The sequence below is a fragment of the Phycodurus eques genome, chromosome 7, assembly GCF_024500275.1.
Source record: "Phycodurus eques isolate BA_2022a chromosome 7, UOR_Pequ_1.1, whole genome shotgun sequence".
Taxonomy (NCBI): Eukaryota; Metazoa; Chordata; class Actinopteri; order Syngnathiformes; family Syngnathidae; genus Phycodurus; species Phycodurus eques.
In genome coordinates, this window is record NC_084531.1 from 18949132 (window position 1) to 18967073 (window position 17942).

General features: G+C 40.2%; 1 protein-coding gene across 1 annotated transcript in view; it reads left to right on the plus strand.

The window, feature by feature from the left end:
* The first annotated feature begins 445 nt into the window (after positions 1-445).
* ets1 (v-ets avian erythroblastosis virus E26 oncogene homolog 1) overlaps positions 446-17942 on the plus strand; it is a 32632-nt gene continuing 15135 nt past the window's right edge. Inside the window, exon 1 of the mRNA XM_061682012.1 lies at positions 446-736. Within this exon, the coding sequence (XP_061537996.1) occupies positions 670-736 (67 nt within the window). The 5' untranslated portion in view covers positions 446-669. The remainder of the gene's footprint in view (positions 737-17942) is intronic.

Below are 17942 nucleotides of genomic sequence, written 5' to 3' on the forward strand. Positions count from 1 at the left end.
CATACTGTACATGATGATTTGTTGATGTGTCACACCATCGCAGTGCATCACCAACTACTAGGCAGCAAGACATGTCACATTTTTTTGCCTCAAGCATGATACCTTGAAAGGCCAAACCCTACTTATAAGTACACTCATGATAAATAAAGTTGATGAGTGCCATTCTTCCACTTACAGTATTATTTTCTTGTTTAAAATCCCAATTCGGTCTACCAAAATGTTTTTTTTTTAAAGTATGAAAATAGTTCAAGAAGAGGAATCATTTGTGTACACTCACACACAGTGTTCTTTTGTGTGCGCGTGTTTGTGTGCGCGCGTGCGTGTGGTGCGCTCGTAATTGAATTGTGAATCAACCGGCACGCCGCTCCACCCTCCTCCTCGTCGTCCCGCCCCCCACCGCCCATCTGAGCTGCGGTCGCCGTGTCAATGCAACGCCCCTCGCCAGGGACGACAGAGCGGAAGGAGTGAGTGTGTGAGAAAGAACGAGGAAAAAGAGGAGTGTGGGCAGACTGAGTGCCGGGAGAGGCATAGAGGGAAAGAAAGCAAAGTCGGGAAGTGACAGAAACCAGAATTTTGGTTGAGTTGTAGCGACTTAGGAAAGAGGCTCCAGCTTCCCTCCCCAATATTGAGTGTTCGGAGCGGCTCGATCAAACGCGGCACACTGCTCTGATGATCATGACGGCAGCTGTCGATATGAAGCCGACGTTGACAATCATAAAGGCTGAAAAAATGGACGGTGAGTAGCTGTTCAAGTTTTGTTTGTTTGTTTGTGTGTGTTGTGCGGTCGGTAATCGTTTAGCGCGCCGCTCAGGAGCAGGAACATGACGTTCATATTTCGGTGCCACTGTTGCTCAATGTGGGACAACGCTTGAGAAAAAATGCAAGCACGCCTGCGGCTTTGATCGTGATGCAATCATAAACTGGGCTGCGTACTTGTGCTTTATGACTGAATGAATCATGCTGTGATCCGAAAGAGACCTGAAGCCGTGAAAAAAAAGTTAGCTCGTTCATTTGTACACAAGAATGAATTGAATTTTGTATCCTTAGTCACTAACTTCTTTTCCATGTTCATGTGTTGTGTTCACGCTCGCTTTGAACCCAATCTTTCCTCCATGTTTATCTTCCATCTAAACTCTCATCCTTGACCCCGCCAAGGCTGCTGTCAGCAAGGGAGGCTCGACCATCCCCTCCATCACCAACTCCCTGGTCCTGAGCCCCCTCCTCCCTCCTTTTTTTGTAGCCCCCTTCTCTTGACATTTTGAGTCAGGCTGAGGTGATGAATCTGCAGTGTTGAGGTTTGCCTCGTTACTGACCCTCCTGCCTGGAACTCTTGGCTTACTCCAGGGGCAATCCAGAGCTCATCCAGGGGAACGCCAGAACTGTTGTCAGCTGGGTTTCAAGTTTTGTGGGTTTCACTCATTTTGTGCGTGTTTATTTTTAGGTCATTGGATTATTTTCACTTATCTGCAGCTTTTAACTCTCTGTGCTTTTGCAGCTCAGGTGCTGTTCTTAAAAGCAGCATTTGTTTGTGTGCATCATGAGAAGTTGCGCCTGACTTACCACGTTAACCGGCATCTCATTGTCAAGACCTGTGTAGAGAACAGAAACACAAAGTCCCATCGCACAAGTTTTCATTGCAGTGCCGATGACAAAATTCAGCGCAATCTTCTCTTGAAAAAAAATATTCATGCCAAAAGTTGGTTGCAGTCAAGACGAGGCTTCCGAGTACTCCGTACTTGACATTACTGCTTCCCCTTGTGGACATATACTCGAGTTTAAACTAAGGTGTACAAACAAACAGTAAAAACGTCATGATATGATCGAGCCCTAAAGGCCAACATTTTAGAAGCTAAAGTAGAAGTAGAAAATAGCCTGATAGAGGCTTCCCTGTCCTCTGGACATAATTTCAAAGCTCATTTTAACAGTTTTAAAACAAAATATCATTGGTGGTGGTATTAACTTAACAAATGCACTTTTTAGATGCCTGAAAGGGACTTGTTCTGTGGCCACCTCGTTTCCCAGAACACCTGCAAGCACAAGCTGCATATCCATATCGCTAATGGGCTAAAGTGGTCTATAGGCCACCATGCTGCAATATATTTTTATTCCTTAATTTGACAAGTGTGAAGTTTCAGTTTAGCCAAGGTTGCTGAGCTCTCTCCAGGGGAGGTAACTCAAAAAGTGTCAGGATCAAAGGTGTGTCCAATGAAGGCCAACATTCCAATGAGTGTTTACTCCTCCATTGAGTGTTCATGTCATCAATTCCTTGTGAAGCAAAGTTGGAGTATAACCCAGCACAGATTTTGAAGGGCTTTACATTGGAACCTCTGAGGTCTAACACAATGTGCTCTGGTACACCTATTGAAAGACCTTACATTAAATTAATCCATTTAAAGGTCAAACTGTTACCATCACAAAAAACTTCATTAACTGTATGCAATGTTTTAAGTCACATTTTAACATCCTTAAACTTAATACAAATGTGAAACTACGTTCATTGTCATAGAATCCATTAATAAATACGACTCCTCATCCATAGGGAGTTATGCTAAGGTCTCGTCATTCTTTCACATGGTTAAGAAAAAGCTTCACTATATTGAAAGTTAAAAACAGTAAATATTTCATAGTGCATGACTGCATTTAGGATGAATGTCTAAAGACAAAACACCTCATTTTGTCATGTACATTTTATGTTAATCGATTTCTGCCATATTGTACTGAGCAGCCAGGACAAACATATGTAAGTTCCAGTTCTGGTTCTATATTAACCATCACACTTTTCCTCTTTGCCATCAACGGTACCTACCCTTCTGTGGAACATACCAACATGCTTCCCTCATTTGTGTTCAATATTCATTTAATGTATGTATATAAAGCATTATATGGTCTTGTTTAACTCATTCACTGCCAGCCTTCCCAGTTAACATGGATATTTGACTTCCAGAGCCGTCAATGGTAGCGAATGTGTTTTAAGCTACTGCTAGTGTAGATATGATATACAGTGGGTACGGAAAGTTTTCACAGACCCCCTTAATTTTTTTACTCTTTATATATTACAGCCATTTTCTAAAATCATTTAAGTTCATTTTTTTGCCACATTAATGTACACACAGCACCCCGCACCCCATATGACAGGAAAAAAATGGAATTGTTGAAATTTTTGCAGATTTATTAAAAAAGTAAAACTGCAATATCACACAGCCATAAGTATTCAGACCCTTTGCTCAGTATTTAGTAGAAGCACCCTTTTGAGCTAATACAGCCATGAGTCTTTTTGGGAATGATTCAACAAGTTTTTCACACGTGGATTCGGGGATCAACTGCCATTCCTCGCGGATCCTCTCCAGTTTTGTCAGGTTGGATGGTGAACATTGGTGGGCAGCCATTTTCAAGTCTCTCCAGAGATGCTCAATTGGGTTTAAGTCAGGGCTCTCAGTGGGCCATTCAAAAACAGTCACGGAGTTGTTCTGAAGCCTCTCCTTCGGTATTTTAGCTGTGTACTTTTTACAGTGAACCTTTGGCCCAGTCTGAGGTTCTGAGCACTCTGGAGATGGTTTTCGTCCAGGATATCCCTGTACTTGTCCGCATTCATCTTTTCTTCGATTGCAACCAGTCTCCCTGTCCCTGCAGCTGAAAAAACAACCCTACAGCATGATGCTGCCACCACCATGCTTCACTGTTGAGACTCTATTGGACAGGTGATGAGCAGTGTCTGGTTTTCTCCACACATGCCACTTAGAATTAAGGCCAACAATTTCTATCTTGGTCACATCAGACCAGAGAATCTTATTTCTCACCATCTTGGAGTCCTTCAGGTGTTTATTTTATTTAATTATTTTTTTTAACCAAACTCCATGGGGCTTTCATGTGTCTTGCACCGAGGAGAGTCTTCCGTCGGGCCACTCTGCCATAAAGCCCAGACTGTTGGAGGGCTGCAGTGATGGTTGACTTTCTAGAACCTGCTCCCATCTCCCGACTACATCTCTGGGGCTCAGCCACAGTGATCTTTGGGTTCTTCTTTACCTCTCTCACTTCTTTACCTCTCTCCCCCAATTGCTCAGTGTGACCGGACGGCCAGCTCTAGGAACGGTTCTGGTCGTCCCAAACGTCTTCCATTTCAGGATTATGGAGGCCACTGTGCTCTTAGGAACCTTAAGTCCAGCAGAATTTTTATTTTATTTTTTTTAACCTTTGCCAGATCTGTGCCTTGTCACAATTCTGTCTCTGAGCTCTTCAGGCAGTTCCTTTGACCTCATGATTCTCATTTGCTCTGACATGCACTGTGAGCTGTAAGGTCTTATATAGACAGTTGTGTGGCTTTCCTAATCAAGTCCAATCAGTATAATCAAACACAGCTGGACTCCAATGAAGGTGTAGAACCATTTTAAGGATGATCAGAAGAAATGGACACCACCTGAGTTAAATATGAGTGTCACAGCAAAGGGTCTGAATACTTATGCCTGTGTGATATTTCAGTTTTTCTTTTTTAATAAATCAGCAAAAATTTCAACAATAAATTTTTTTTCTCTCAAGATGGGATGCTGTGTGTACATTAATGAGGAAGAAAAATAACAAATGATTTTAACAAATGGCTGCAATATAACACTAGATTTTATTGCAGTAGTCTGACAATTGTGAAAGACCAAATTTGGCGCGTAGTCTGATCCAGGCATTACGTGTTGTCTGTCACACACTGCCAATGTGTTTTTTTTCCTTTTAAATAACTTTATTGGCGTTCATATATTTACAGTACAACGTCAAAAGACACGCGACAAGGCTAAAAATAAACTAGCTTTTGGATTAAAATATACTGTACACAATGGCGATGCAGAGTAAATGTCTTTTGCATAAACACTGTGAGGGCCGGTCAGACACTGTGGATGGGCCAGATGTGGCCCACGGGCCATATTTGGCCCATGTTAGCTTTCAATGCTCACTGAGCTGAAAACGTGTCTGTCATTCGTGTACTGCGGTTCAAACTCTGAAGTTTCATGCAAATTATACATTTGGGGTAATCAGACTGAGATTCCACTGTAGTCATAACATAACAAATATTTATGTTAAGATAAGGAGGGTATGTTTTAAAATGGAAGGCCTTTGATTTCTTCATTTTCTGTTATTCTCCAATCTAATATTGGTGAAAGTTGTCAATCCCAGTGTTCAGTCGGTTTCTCTTGGTTAGGCAGTAACATCAGGGTTTAGCGACAGAAAGGAATGCTCCTACTGATTATGCGACATGCATGGTGGAATAGAGGAGCAGTGACTCCAGACAGCAAACTTTTTATCTGATCAAAACGCAGTGTGTTATAAGTGGTGTGCCCGCTCATTCGTCTTGAGAGCTCAGCCTTCATAAGATGGCTGATTCTTCTGCTGTGACGTATGAACATAAAACCAGGAGGTGCTTCTCACTTTGGTACGGCCAGGAGAGTTTTGCCAGACCAGTGTGTTGCATAAGATTCAGTTTTGCTTTGTTGTCGTCGTGTCAGCACTTTTTGTAGCGTGTGCTTTGTAATATATGCCAACGTTGGCGGGTACATGGCCCGCCTGACAGCTGTGCAAACGTTTGTTCAATCAGGTTTTCTTTTGACGTGGTCCGTCAATGAATTGAGCCATTTAAAGGTAGCGAGTCTGTGTTTTTTTTTTTTTTTTTTTCTCTTATTCTTCTTCATTACCGCGTATGTTACAGTTTGTCAAAGTGGGAAATAATGGTTCACTGAATCAAAGCCTTTTAGTATAGGTCAGTATGTACCCTTTATGTCATGTCACCCACAATCAATCAATTTGTCGATCAGACAGTAACGCCAGTCAGTTGAGTGGGCAGGGTGAAGTGATGTAAAGGACACTTTAACTCTGTTTTCATTGCTGTCTCTAGGTATGTGCACAATTGATAATGTTAAGATCTGAAAGGGAAATATACCAACACACTTTCCTAATTTAGGCTATGTTCACACTGCAGGTCAGTTCCAATTTTTTTGCCAGAGTATCAGATTTGTCCATGTCAATTTCAACAGAACAATTTTTTCATATCCGAACAAGGCGACTTTCGTTTGTAGATATAATATGTGTCTATTGTGAATGCAGTGTGGACATGTAAGTCATGATCATCTGACCTATAAGTCATTAAAAGGCAACAAACGTCACAATTGTTTGACAAATCAGACACGTTACAAAAGCAATGACAGATGAAGGAGCAGAAAACAGTCTATGGTGAAAATAAGATGCTCTTGAACTGATACATAATTGAAAATATTGGCTCCGGTTGCACAAAATCCTTGAAATTGCCACAAATGCGTCATGACGAGACCTATACGAGGGGCTGTATTTATTTCCGTGAACACAACGCCTCATGTTTGTGCGCATTCACAATGTGAGGTTATGTTTTGTGCACGAGTGTGACGTCATGGGCTCATTCCTTCCACAATAGAAGACCCATTTGTTTTTGTAATGTGAATGACTACATAAAAAGGACAGCGTTAACAAAAAATCCAAATTGGACATCATGCTCGGCTGTGTGAACGTGTAGCCTTAATGTTGCAACCATTCATAATATTTTTCAAGATGTTAGTACCCGTTTTGCCCAATTATAACCACTTCTAAAGAAATGAGGGCAATTTTTTAAGAGGTTGAGATGGCATCATTGCTAGCTGGCAACAAAGAATAAAAACTCAGTTGTCCTTGTTTTGTAAGATGTGGTTATAAATTATATGAAACAACTACTATACATTACATTGTGATGTGCATGACCACTATGTTTAAAAATATGTATTCATGCAAATATAAATGGAAAATACCGGTTGTTTGCACAAAGACCCACCTTTATTTAAAGTTCAATGTTGCTGTTTTGTGGCATCAAGTTGGCATTTCCTTCATTGCGTCCTTATTCAGCCTGTCATCTGCCATATTGCCCGTATAAACATGTAATCATTACACTGAGTCTGCCCGATCTTACGTTTCTCTCATGACTACAAGACTTAATCATTGCTTATAAAACTTAGTCATAAAGCAAGGCGTGTTACGCCAACAGTTTGCTAAATAGCAAGCATATGGTGTGAGCCAATGGAAGGGGTTGCGGGGGTTGAAAGAGCCAAAGATCTTGCAAGGTGTGGCCAACTACAATGATTCTGACTGCTTATCAATATGCTAAACAATATAGCTTTTGCATGTTTGTCACACTTAGTTTGCCATCATCAATCAAATTTAAATATTAGTCAAAGACCACATTAGTAATCACAAAATGCAGTTTTTAAATGGTTTGTATTATTAAGGGAGAAAACAAATTCAAACCTACATGGCCCTATGTGGAAAAAGTGAATGCCCCCAGTATCAAAACATAATTGTGATTTATCATCCCTGAGTTCAATTTCTCTAGCCACACCCATGCCTGATCCTGCCACACCTGTTCTCAATCAAGAAATCACTTAAATAGGACCTGCCTGACAGTGAAGTAGACCAAAAAATACTCAAAAAATAGACATCATGCTGAGATCTAAAGAAATTCAGGAACAAATGAGAAAGATCTCAATTAGCAAAGGTTCTAAAACCATTTCTAAAGCTTTGGGTCTCCAGCGAACCACTGTGAGCACCATTATCCACAAATGGTGAAAACATTGAACAGTGGTGAACCGTCCCAGGAGTGGCCGGCCAACCAAAATTACCCAAAAAGCGCAGCGATGACTCACAAAAGGCCCCACAACAACATCCAAAGTACTACAGGCCTCATTTCATTTCCCTCGGTCAAGGTCAGTGTTCATGAATCCACCATAAGAATGAGACTGGGCAAAAATGGTTTGAATGGCAGAGTTCCAAGACGAAAACCACTGTTGAACAAAAAGAACATTAAGGCTCGTCTCAATTTTGCCAGAAGACATCTTGATGATCCCCAAGACTTTTGGAAAATACTCTGTGATCTGATTAGACAAAAGTTGAACTTTTGGAAGGGGTGTATCCCATTAAGTCTGGTGTAAAAGTAACACCGCATTTCAGAAAAAGACCATCATACCAACAGTAAAATATGGTGGTGGTAGTGTTATGGTCTGGGACTATTTTGCTGTTTTTCACGACCTGGAAGACTTGCTGTAATAAATTGAACCATGAATTCTGCTGTCTTCCAAAAAATCCTTAAGGAGACTATCTGGCCATCTGTTCGTTACCTCAAGCTGCAACGAACTTCGGTTCTGTAGCAGGACGATGATCGAAAACACACCAGCATATCCACCTCTGAATGGCTGAAGAAAAACAAAATGAAGACTTTGGAGTGGCTTAGTCAAAATCCTTACCTGAATCCTATTGAGATGCTGTGGCATGACCTTAAAAAGGCGGTTCATGCTCAAAATCCCTCCAATGTCGCTGAATTACAACAATTCTACAAAGATGAGTGGGCCAACATTCCTCCACAGTAAGGAGTTCCTCCTGTAAGAGACTCATTGCAAGTTATCCCAAACGCTTGATTGCAGTTTTTGGTGCTGAGGGTGGCCCAACCAATTATTAGGTTTAGGGGGCAATCACTTTTTCACACAGGGCCATGTAGGTTTGTATTTACAAACTGCATTTTGTTTTCACTTGTTGTCTTTGACTAATATTCAAATTTGATGATGAAACATTTAAGTGTGACAAAAAAATCAGGAAGGGGCAAACACTTTGACAGCACTGTATGCGCCTTGGAAGGCAAAATTAAACTAGCTTTTGATACTTTTTCCAATGGTATACACACCCACCCACTCAATCAGCTTGCTCCCTCGTGTTCCTCGGACTCCGTCGATTTCACAACCCATCTTCATGTAATTTGTAGTCAGTGCTTTGTCTCTTTACCAGGCATTGCTAGCTTGCAATCCCTGAGTCACGGCACACGTCTATTACACCTCACAGCAATTCAATGTGTCTGGCAGGTTTTTGTCCAACACGGGTGATATATCTTTTTATACAATAACAGTGAGCTGCAACCCAACATTGGTCTTTATGATTTTGTTGTTTCTGCTTCATGGCGCCACAATGAGGCACAGTTTATTCTATAATAAAGTCTTATTTGAGTGTTCACTATCTAGGAAGACAGCTGGTTTGTTTCACCACTTGGGTCCATGTTGCTCATTCTGTTCGCTGTATACATTCCAGATTTTGTTCGCTTGTTTCGTATTTTCTAAGTGCTTTCTGTACAACACTTGCTTCCAGAGTCTGCAAGCTTTTTCACAGAAGGTGAGCAAATGGGCTGATACAATGACAATTGTGCAAATGGTGCAGTCCTTAAGCATGTAAGTGGTCAGTAGTAAACAACAGCAGTTATGCAAATAAAGCAGAGTGACAAAGCTACAACAATGAGTATAGTAATAAGGAAGAAAATACTTTCACAGAGCCTTGGAGGTCAATAAATGGAAAGTGTTTTTCTATCCTTTTTTTAAGTACAGCATTGACATTTTGACAGAGGACATGCATGTGTGTGAAGTGTAAAGCCTCGGCTTGCACGCTTACCTTAAAAACACAAAAGGCAGAACGCATTGTGTAGCAAGTGTTTTTGTGTCATAACACTCCTCCAGTAATGTGTACTTGGTGCTATTTTTTGAAGTTCAGTCACATTACCTACCAAATACTTCTTTCAATTACTGTAATTTCTCGTGTATAATGCGCACCCCAAAGTTAACCTCAAAATTCTGGAAAACTCTCCTACCTATGTATAATGCATTTTTACAATGCATGATTTTGCTTCTACCCATATAATCAAAACATTAAGTATTTGATCAAAGAGTCATTCTTAAGTTAAGCACTTTATTTGAACATGAATTACTTTTTTTTATTTCCTTGCTCTTATTTTGAAATTCACAGCCTTTTATTTAGTAAATGAGAAAACACACAGTTGTGCTCATGTTTGATTACCAAGGCAGAATTTGTAAGATGGTTACGATTCTTTGAAGAAAACATGAAGGGCTAGGCTAAACACATTTGATTTGATTTTAATGGATTAAAATTAAACTGTCAAGCATTTCAGAAAAGCATTACCATTTAACAAAACAATAACCATAAAGAAATGGATGGTGGTTGTTTAAAAAAAAAAAAAAAAGAATATTTCACAAATTCTGCAAGGCTATGTAAACTAAAGAGCACAACCGCACATACAGTATATATGCAGTCATACGTACCCCTGTCATATTGGAATGAAAGTGTAGGCTACACCTTTTTCATAACCTCTAGGTGGCGGCATATTAGAATGAAAGTGTACACCTTTCTCCTAACCTCTAGGTGGCGGTGACATTGGAATGAAAGTGTACAGCTTTTTCCTAACCTCTAGATGGCGGCAAACATTTATAAAATGTGAATGCTTTTTAATTTTCCCCTATACCTATGTATAATGCGCACCGTTGACAATTTTTGGGGAGAAAAATGCGCATTACACACAATAAATTACGGTATCCCATATATGCCAGAAAAGGTTATTCAAAAGACATTTTTCTCTTGAGGCGTGTTTAATTGCTTTTTTACAAAGTGACATTGCCACCTAATGGCCTGGCATGCATATTACAGCTATTTCAGTCGTTTTCTGGGGGGTCTGTGTGAACAGGGATTGTTAGGACAATGTTGTCGTATGTCAATACCTAAAATGCTGCACAGAAATAAACTTCAATAGGTTGTAAATGTAAGACGGATTGACCTCTTCAGCAAGTTATGTTTATGAGCTGTTTGTCCACATACTGGGCAATACTCAGTCATTTCTGCTTGAGGAGAAAAGCCTTTGGCTTATCACCATGTGTTTGTTTAATGCATACTATGGTCAGGTGGTCATATTATGAGTAAACAGGCAACAATTTAACAAGACATGGTCATTTGTTTTCATCATGACCAATCACACTGATAGTTTTACGCTAATGTTACCCCCCTTCCCCCAACAAACACGTTTTGATGGGATGAGTCATAGAGAGAAAAGAAGAAGCAGATTTTATCTTCAATGATAAGTTCAAATCAAGCCCATCTCTGATTGCAAAACACAGAGTTGTAAATTTCCACTGATCTGGCGGACTTGTTTTTAAACTTTTATGAGCTCAGCTGGTCTGGTTCAAGAAAACTCAAATTAATCTTAAAGCAAGGCAAACTGAGAGATATTGCCAGATGTTTTAATGCTCTTAATAGCCACAGAGTGTACACCAAGCCTAAAATAGAAAAGTCGTTAATCATCTGGTGCTGAAGCCATTTTGCTACTTCGGCCACAAGTCACTTTTGGCCACATTAGAGGAATATAAGAAAGCTGGGTGATATACATTAGTGATTTTAAAACAGGTGGAATGTTAACCATGCAGGATGAAAACACTGTAGTATGGGGGAGGCATTTATCTATCAAGTATCCATCTGTAGCCCATAGCTTGCCTCCTGCACATGCATACTTTCCCACCAACCACTATGAGAAGGGCCTCGGTGGGACATACAAAAAACAGTTGAAAAATACATATTTTAAATGTCATCTTGGTTATGAAGACATTTCCACTGGTGATTAGCATTTGAGTATAATGTTTTTATTACTTATTACTTTATTACTGAGTTGAACAGCCCCTCTTTTGATGCAATTAATAAAAGCAACTTCAGTTGCTTTGATGCAATTAATAATCAGCTGAATTCTTCAATTAATTGAATAATTGATACATATCCCCAATTTTCAACAGTATTTTTTATGACAATGGCAAAATGGAGAGGTAAAGAAATTCAAAATTAAAGTTTCCTATAATTTGCTGCATGTTTAATTTACTTCCTCAAACAATGGTCCATCGAGCAGAGAAAATGATATGGCTGCCCCAAATAATACCCAGTTACATAAGGAACCCGGAATGTTTCATCTAAGATGGGGAAAAAAATGGGCCATTTTTTTCTGAGGAAAAAACTCAACATGCAGAGTAAACTGTTTGTCAGATGTGTCGTCTGTTTGGTTTAATGCCCAAACAGTTCCCACAGAGCATCCCCTGTTTGTTTACAACAGGGACCGAGCCTGGACTCGAACCACCTGCATTCTCCAGTGGAACACTTGAATGTCAGTTTAATTTTTTCCTGCTTAGTGTGGGAATATGCCTCAGGAGAATTCTTAGTATTGAATTCACAAGGGCGACATTGGTACTTGTACGAGACTCTGAGCTCTGTACTGTGGACAATTTGGTAACACACCGATTTTAACTTTTGTGTTTGTTAATCTATGCAACTGCCTGATTGAAGTTTTTAAAATACTTTTATTTTTTTTGTCTGATGTCCCCATTACATTAGTTTTTAATACCTATATTTTATATTTGATGAAGTCACCATTACATTTTGACCTGCCTTTATGACCTAAAATAACAACACGATTTCAAAATATCTCCAAAAACGTTGGATGTAATAACCTCTAAAACGTTTTTTGCTCTGTCTTTAAAGTTCCACTTAGAAAATCCCATTTAGCATTCAGCTATCTCTCACAAGTTGTAATTGATGGAAATACTGATTTTTGGGACATTTTATCATCTGATTTGGATAAAACTATTTACTTTTGGCAGTTAAGATAATTTGACTGTTCACCCATTAATTTTATACGTGACAAATGTCCGTGGTCTGCACTCTGGTTATTGTTGTGTTCTAACTTAAAGTAAAGAAAAAAAGAAGGGTGATGTACTGTGAAAAGACTTTACTGAAACTTGAGGCACACCTAAACCACAGGCCTTTTCACACATTGGAGACTCAGAACACTGCTCATAAGCAGTTACACAAGCAAATTGGCAACCTAATCATGCTGAAAGTATTTAGTTTCCCCACTTACCGCAAGAAAAAAGTACCTTTCAACTATTGGTGAAAATATGTTCAGCATCTTTTAGGGCTAAGGGCAGAGAGTTAAAAACCAACGGTAGTTTTACCACATCATAAGCTAATGTGATTTGAGAGCCTTAGGGAGAGGATAGAGGAAATAGAAGGACAGTATGGCAGCCGTGCTGTATTGGTCTCACTCATTGTCTACTTCAGTTGCCGGCGTGTCTGCGGTGATGAAGATTCGGGACAACTCCAGTTTCATTGCCAAAGACAGATGTCAGCAGGAGTGGCCTCATGCCGCATAGCCTCTGTACACCACCACAGGCTTGTGCTCCAACAGGGCAGCCAAAAGCCAGTGGTTGCTGTCTAAGAATAAAACTACTGTTTCAGCATCATGGTCTGCAGGAAGGATGGTCCTGGTTTGTGTATCAGATATTGCCAACACTGTCCTGCGTTAGGAGAATTCTGGCCTTCACGTTGGTTTGAGCTGGTTCTACACTTCTATTCCAGGTACTTGTAACTGAGATGGAAATCTAAACAGCTGTCTGAACAAGCAGCCCTCTCAAAACCAGACTGCCACACCGCTGTCCTACTCTCACTCCACTGCTGCCCTCAGCCAGCACTTCATCACTCTCTGGTGCTGTATGGGCCCTGTGCATATCTGGGGGGTGTATGGGCCCATGGTCTCAGACCAAGGGTCTTGATAGTATCTCTATCAAAGGTTCTCCCAGATAAAACTGTCACCTCCGGTAGGCTGTGTGGGTAGGCAGACATGCCTTAAAGTGCCAATTGTAAGGTTTTGGCATAAAGCCAAGGCGTCCGTTCCTTTTTTTCCTGCTTCAGCGAGAACTATATTCTTGGGATATATTCAGTAACACCTTAGTGGTGAATCTTAAGTATCTGACCTGTACCTGAACCCACAACTCTCCTGACTACCCACAGGAAGTGACCACTTGGCAACAGGAAATTGACTCTTAACATTTTTTTTTTAAAGACGAAAGAGGAGCATACAGAAGAAAAAAAATAGCCTTTTTGCATCGTTTCCTCATTTTTTTCCCCACGTCTGCTCCTCACACCAACCCACAGCCATTCACTGAATAAACTCTGCAGGGCTAATTATAGTGCAGTTGCATGATAAAAAGCATATTGTCCCTTTGTTTTGGGTTTGGTTTCATGCAATGCTTGTGTCATTGCATCACAAGAGTGGAGGCTGCAGTTTGGGCTTTATGAATGAAGCGAGTCTCCAACAGAGGCTGGGAGATGGCACTGATCCCACAGTGATGTCACACCACAGACACAGAAAAGTGAGGGAGCCTTGAGACCTCCCGTTCATGGGATCATATTACAGGCTGGTGACTCATCCCCCATACTTAGCGGTCCTGAAGCACCCACCTCCCCAGGATGTTCCCTGGTTATCCTATTCAACCTTGCCCTGCTCTTGCCTCTTGTAGACCCAAAGACTGAAAAAAAATCTAAATTTCACACCCACGCTCTGGTTCTCAGGCTAAGTTAGTTCAGGTGTGAATGTTTTTAGTTTAGCAGCTTTCAGTTCTTACCAGAACCTTCGTCAGTTGTTGGGAACGGGCTTGGTTGGTAAGGCTGGAACTATAAAGGTGCACAGCTTGTTTGTGAGACTCCCTTTGGGAAACCAGCACAGTCAGCAGCCTCTCCATTACTCATACTGAATATTGGTGAGAGGGGTGTGTTTATCAATGCCTAAACAACTGATTCACTTCTCAGAATAGCCAACATACAAAATGAGACCTTTCTATAGGTTCTACAGTGTATTTTCCACCCTGACAGAGCCACTCCTATGTTTTTTAAAGCTAAGTGGATAGAGTGGAAAGTGATGACTTGTGGATGCTGGAACTTGCTTGCCCATTGCGTTTCTAATGGGACTTGTAGGCATTGAAATCCTATCAGGGCATCATTTACTAGATACTGCCTAGAATGATGCTAGCTTTGCCTCTTTCACTAATGGATGTACAATGCACATTAGCTCTCTGCCGCAGATAAGTTTCAGATGGATCATTCCCAGAGATGATGGCGCTATTACCATTAGTCCTTTAGCATGGTGTATATTCTCTCTGCACTGGCGTGCCTGTCTATAGTGCAATTCACAAAAGTTCAACAAATCAATGTACATGTAGAAAATAATCGGTGGTGTTTTTTTCCCTTAAATTGCAACGTATCAACAACCAGTAACATCCATCAAAGTGTAACAATACAAATATGGATTACCGTAGTAGAAAGTTATGTCTTCATTCAGCTCAATTTTGTCATTCTAAGTTAGTTTATGATGTATACACTCAGAATTTAAGGGGAAATGCTGTATAAAAATGTGCGTAAATTGGCAACAGTTTGGAATGTGTGTGTCTGACACTTACAGTAAAATGTACACTGTAAGCACTTCAATTGTTAGTTTGACTTGAATTGTAAAATGCATGCCTACTTGCTTCATGAATGTCATGACTGACGGGTGAAAGTGGCCAGCATCCAATTGGAAAATTGCTGGTTTGACTCTGGCTTAAAGTTCGACCAAAGTCATTTTTGTGTTTTGTTTCTAAATACATTAAATATGTTTGAAGGTAAGTGCTAAAAACTGAGAACAATTTAGTCCTGAATTGTTGAGATATAGCTTAAAACTTTTGGGGGGGATTTTTTTTTTGGGCAGGGCTAAAAACTAGACCCATGATGACAGCGTGCTGGAGCGTATACTTTCTGGCATGAGGCCCTCCCCCACTATAAAACTTAACGAGCGTTGTCTATGGCTATTCCCTGGAATTGTGAGTTACCTGCACGTAATAATAGCTTGACTTGTTTCTAGTAGAACTACATTGTGCAGCTAGTCATCAGGCTATGCCTACCCCCCGAAAAATGCATCTTCCCTGAAGTGTTTTGTGTTATTTGGGCTATTGTCTGTTTTGTGGTGACCCACGTGCGGCTCACACAGCGAACCAGCGGCGAGTTGGACGGCTCCATTGCGAAGTGGTCTTCTACTAGGAGCGAGGCTTGTAGGTATTAGCTGCTACTGGAATCGTGGACTGGCATTGGCTCCGTCCACTACTCCACAGTCTTGCTCCATGCGCCTTACATCGAGCCACACAACTTAGGGGAAAATTAACTGGGGGAAAACACTTAGGGGAAAATTAACTGTTTATTATGTTTGCGAGCTAAGGAGCTCGCTCGACCATGGCAGGGTTGTCCAAAATGTTAGTGCCTAGCTCTGAGTTGTTGTGTGTGGGTCTCCCAACATAACAGCTACACAGGAAAGTTAACTATTTATTAACCAAAACCACAGCGGCACGCGGTTTTCAGCCAGTAGCTGACTACAGACACTTGAGCACACAGTGTATGAGCAAATGTACTTGATTGACAGTAGTGCCTTTAGTGGACACGCCCACACAGTCCTGCAGCTCAAGGGTGGACCTTTTTTTCTCTTCATGATTTTAGAAACTTATTTCACAAACATTGTGATTTTATTTTTTTTTGTTTGTTTTGTGTTTTTTAATTCATTCAAATTTGACTGGCCTGTTTTTTTTTTTTTTTTTATATAAATAAAAACACTCCTCTGTATCTAAACACTACAGACACTAAATCCCCAGTTGCTTATGATGCCATTATTTCCATTACTAATGTCATTATTTACTATGGGACTAATGAGGGATTGTCTTCTTCATTATCCAAATACAAACAAAATAAATCCTTGCAATTTGCCATTTACGATCACCATAGCTCATGTTTCTCTCATCAAAAAGTGTTTAATGGCAGCGCTTAGTGTTGTCTTTGATTGAGGATTTTGTGCCAAAGTGGGTTCAAGTCTTAAATGACAAGTTACAAGTTGTAAAGGCTGATAAAAGCGATAGCAAGGACAGGCTCAAGAAGTTGGAAAGTGCAGACCAACTCGACTCGATCCAGTTTAAATAAAACGGTCACACTTCGACATGGCCTTCACATCAAAGCACAGACTGTCTTAACCCCAGTCCCATCTCAACTTGCAGCAAATATAATGTAAACATTATTTTTTAAACAAATGGAGATGAGATAAGCACTTTTTTGTTTTTATTATTCTGAGACTACTTGTGTAGTTTTAATATGATAATTTATTCCCAAATGGATATATGGGTTGGGAAATGTGTGCGTCAGCTCATATAACTGTCTAACACCAGTGTTTACTCTATTTGCAGCAAATTATATATTATACTTTCAAAATTATGATCACCTACTTTGGCGTTCTATAGTGACATACCTTTTCAAGATACTACTAAATCACATACATAATGGAGTAAAATGACCACTTATTTTCTTTTTGACACATAGAGTATAGGAACATAGAGATATAAAGAAAAGAAAAAGGAAAACCTAATTTTACACAAGCTGACATGGGTTACATGGGCGAAATGAGGGAAAGCTGCTGAGAATTCCAGACTAGGTTGAGACGTCAGTGAGTGGTCATTGGCAGGAATGAAGCGTACGGTGCTTTAGTGTGCGCTGCTGTCACATAAAACCACCAGCCCAGTGGAGATGTCTGAATATGTGGGTTTGATGCTGTTGAGACACAACTTTATTTATTTATTTATTTTTTTCCCCTCCCCTCCCCCCACCAGTTTACCTTCTTGCTGGGCCTTCTATGAACTCAGACTTAAAGCAAGCAACAGTTATGAATAATTAGTTCTTTTTTAGTTACACTAACAATTTAGATAAATTGCATAGAATCTTTAAATATACATTGAGAAATTTATCATGTAATAGCGTTTGAACTTCGCACAATCCTAAAAAAATTTATTAATGGTGACATAAACATTAGCACAAACAGTACGACACCCACAAAACAGCTGAATTAATTTACTAATAGAATACTAGAAAAAAAATATTTGGCGGATATACAGTTATATACCATGTTTGGCAAGTTCAAGCATATTTGCCTGAAATAAGAAAATCATCTGTCCAATGAAAAGCTTGGAACACCAACACAAATGATTTTTGTTGTCCTCTCCCTCGCCGACCACTCCCCCCCCCCCCCACAAACCCTAACCCCAAATCTGCGGAATACAATTGCATTGATCAACAATGAAAATTGTTTTAGCAATCACAGCACACAACTGTCACAGTGCTAATGCTAACAACACAATGCTAGAGCTGTCCCATTCTGTAAACCAATGTTACAGATCCATAAAGTCAGGAAAACTATCCATCCATTT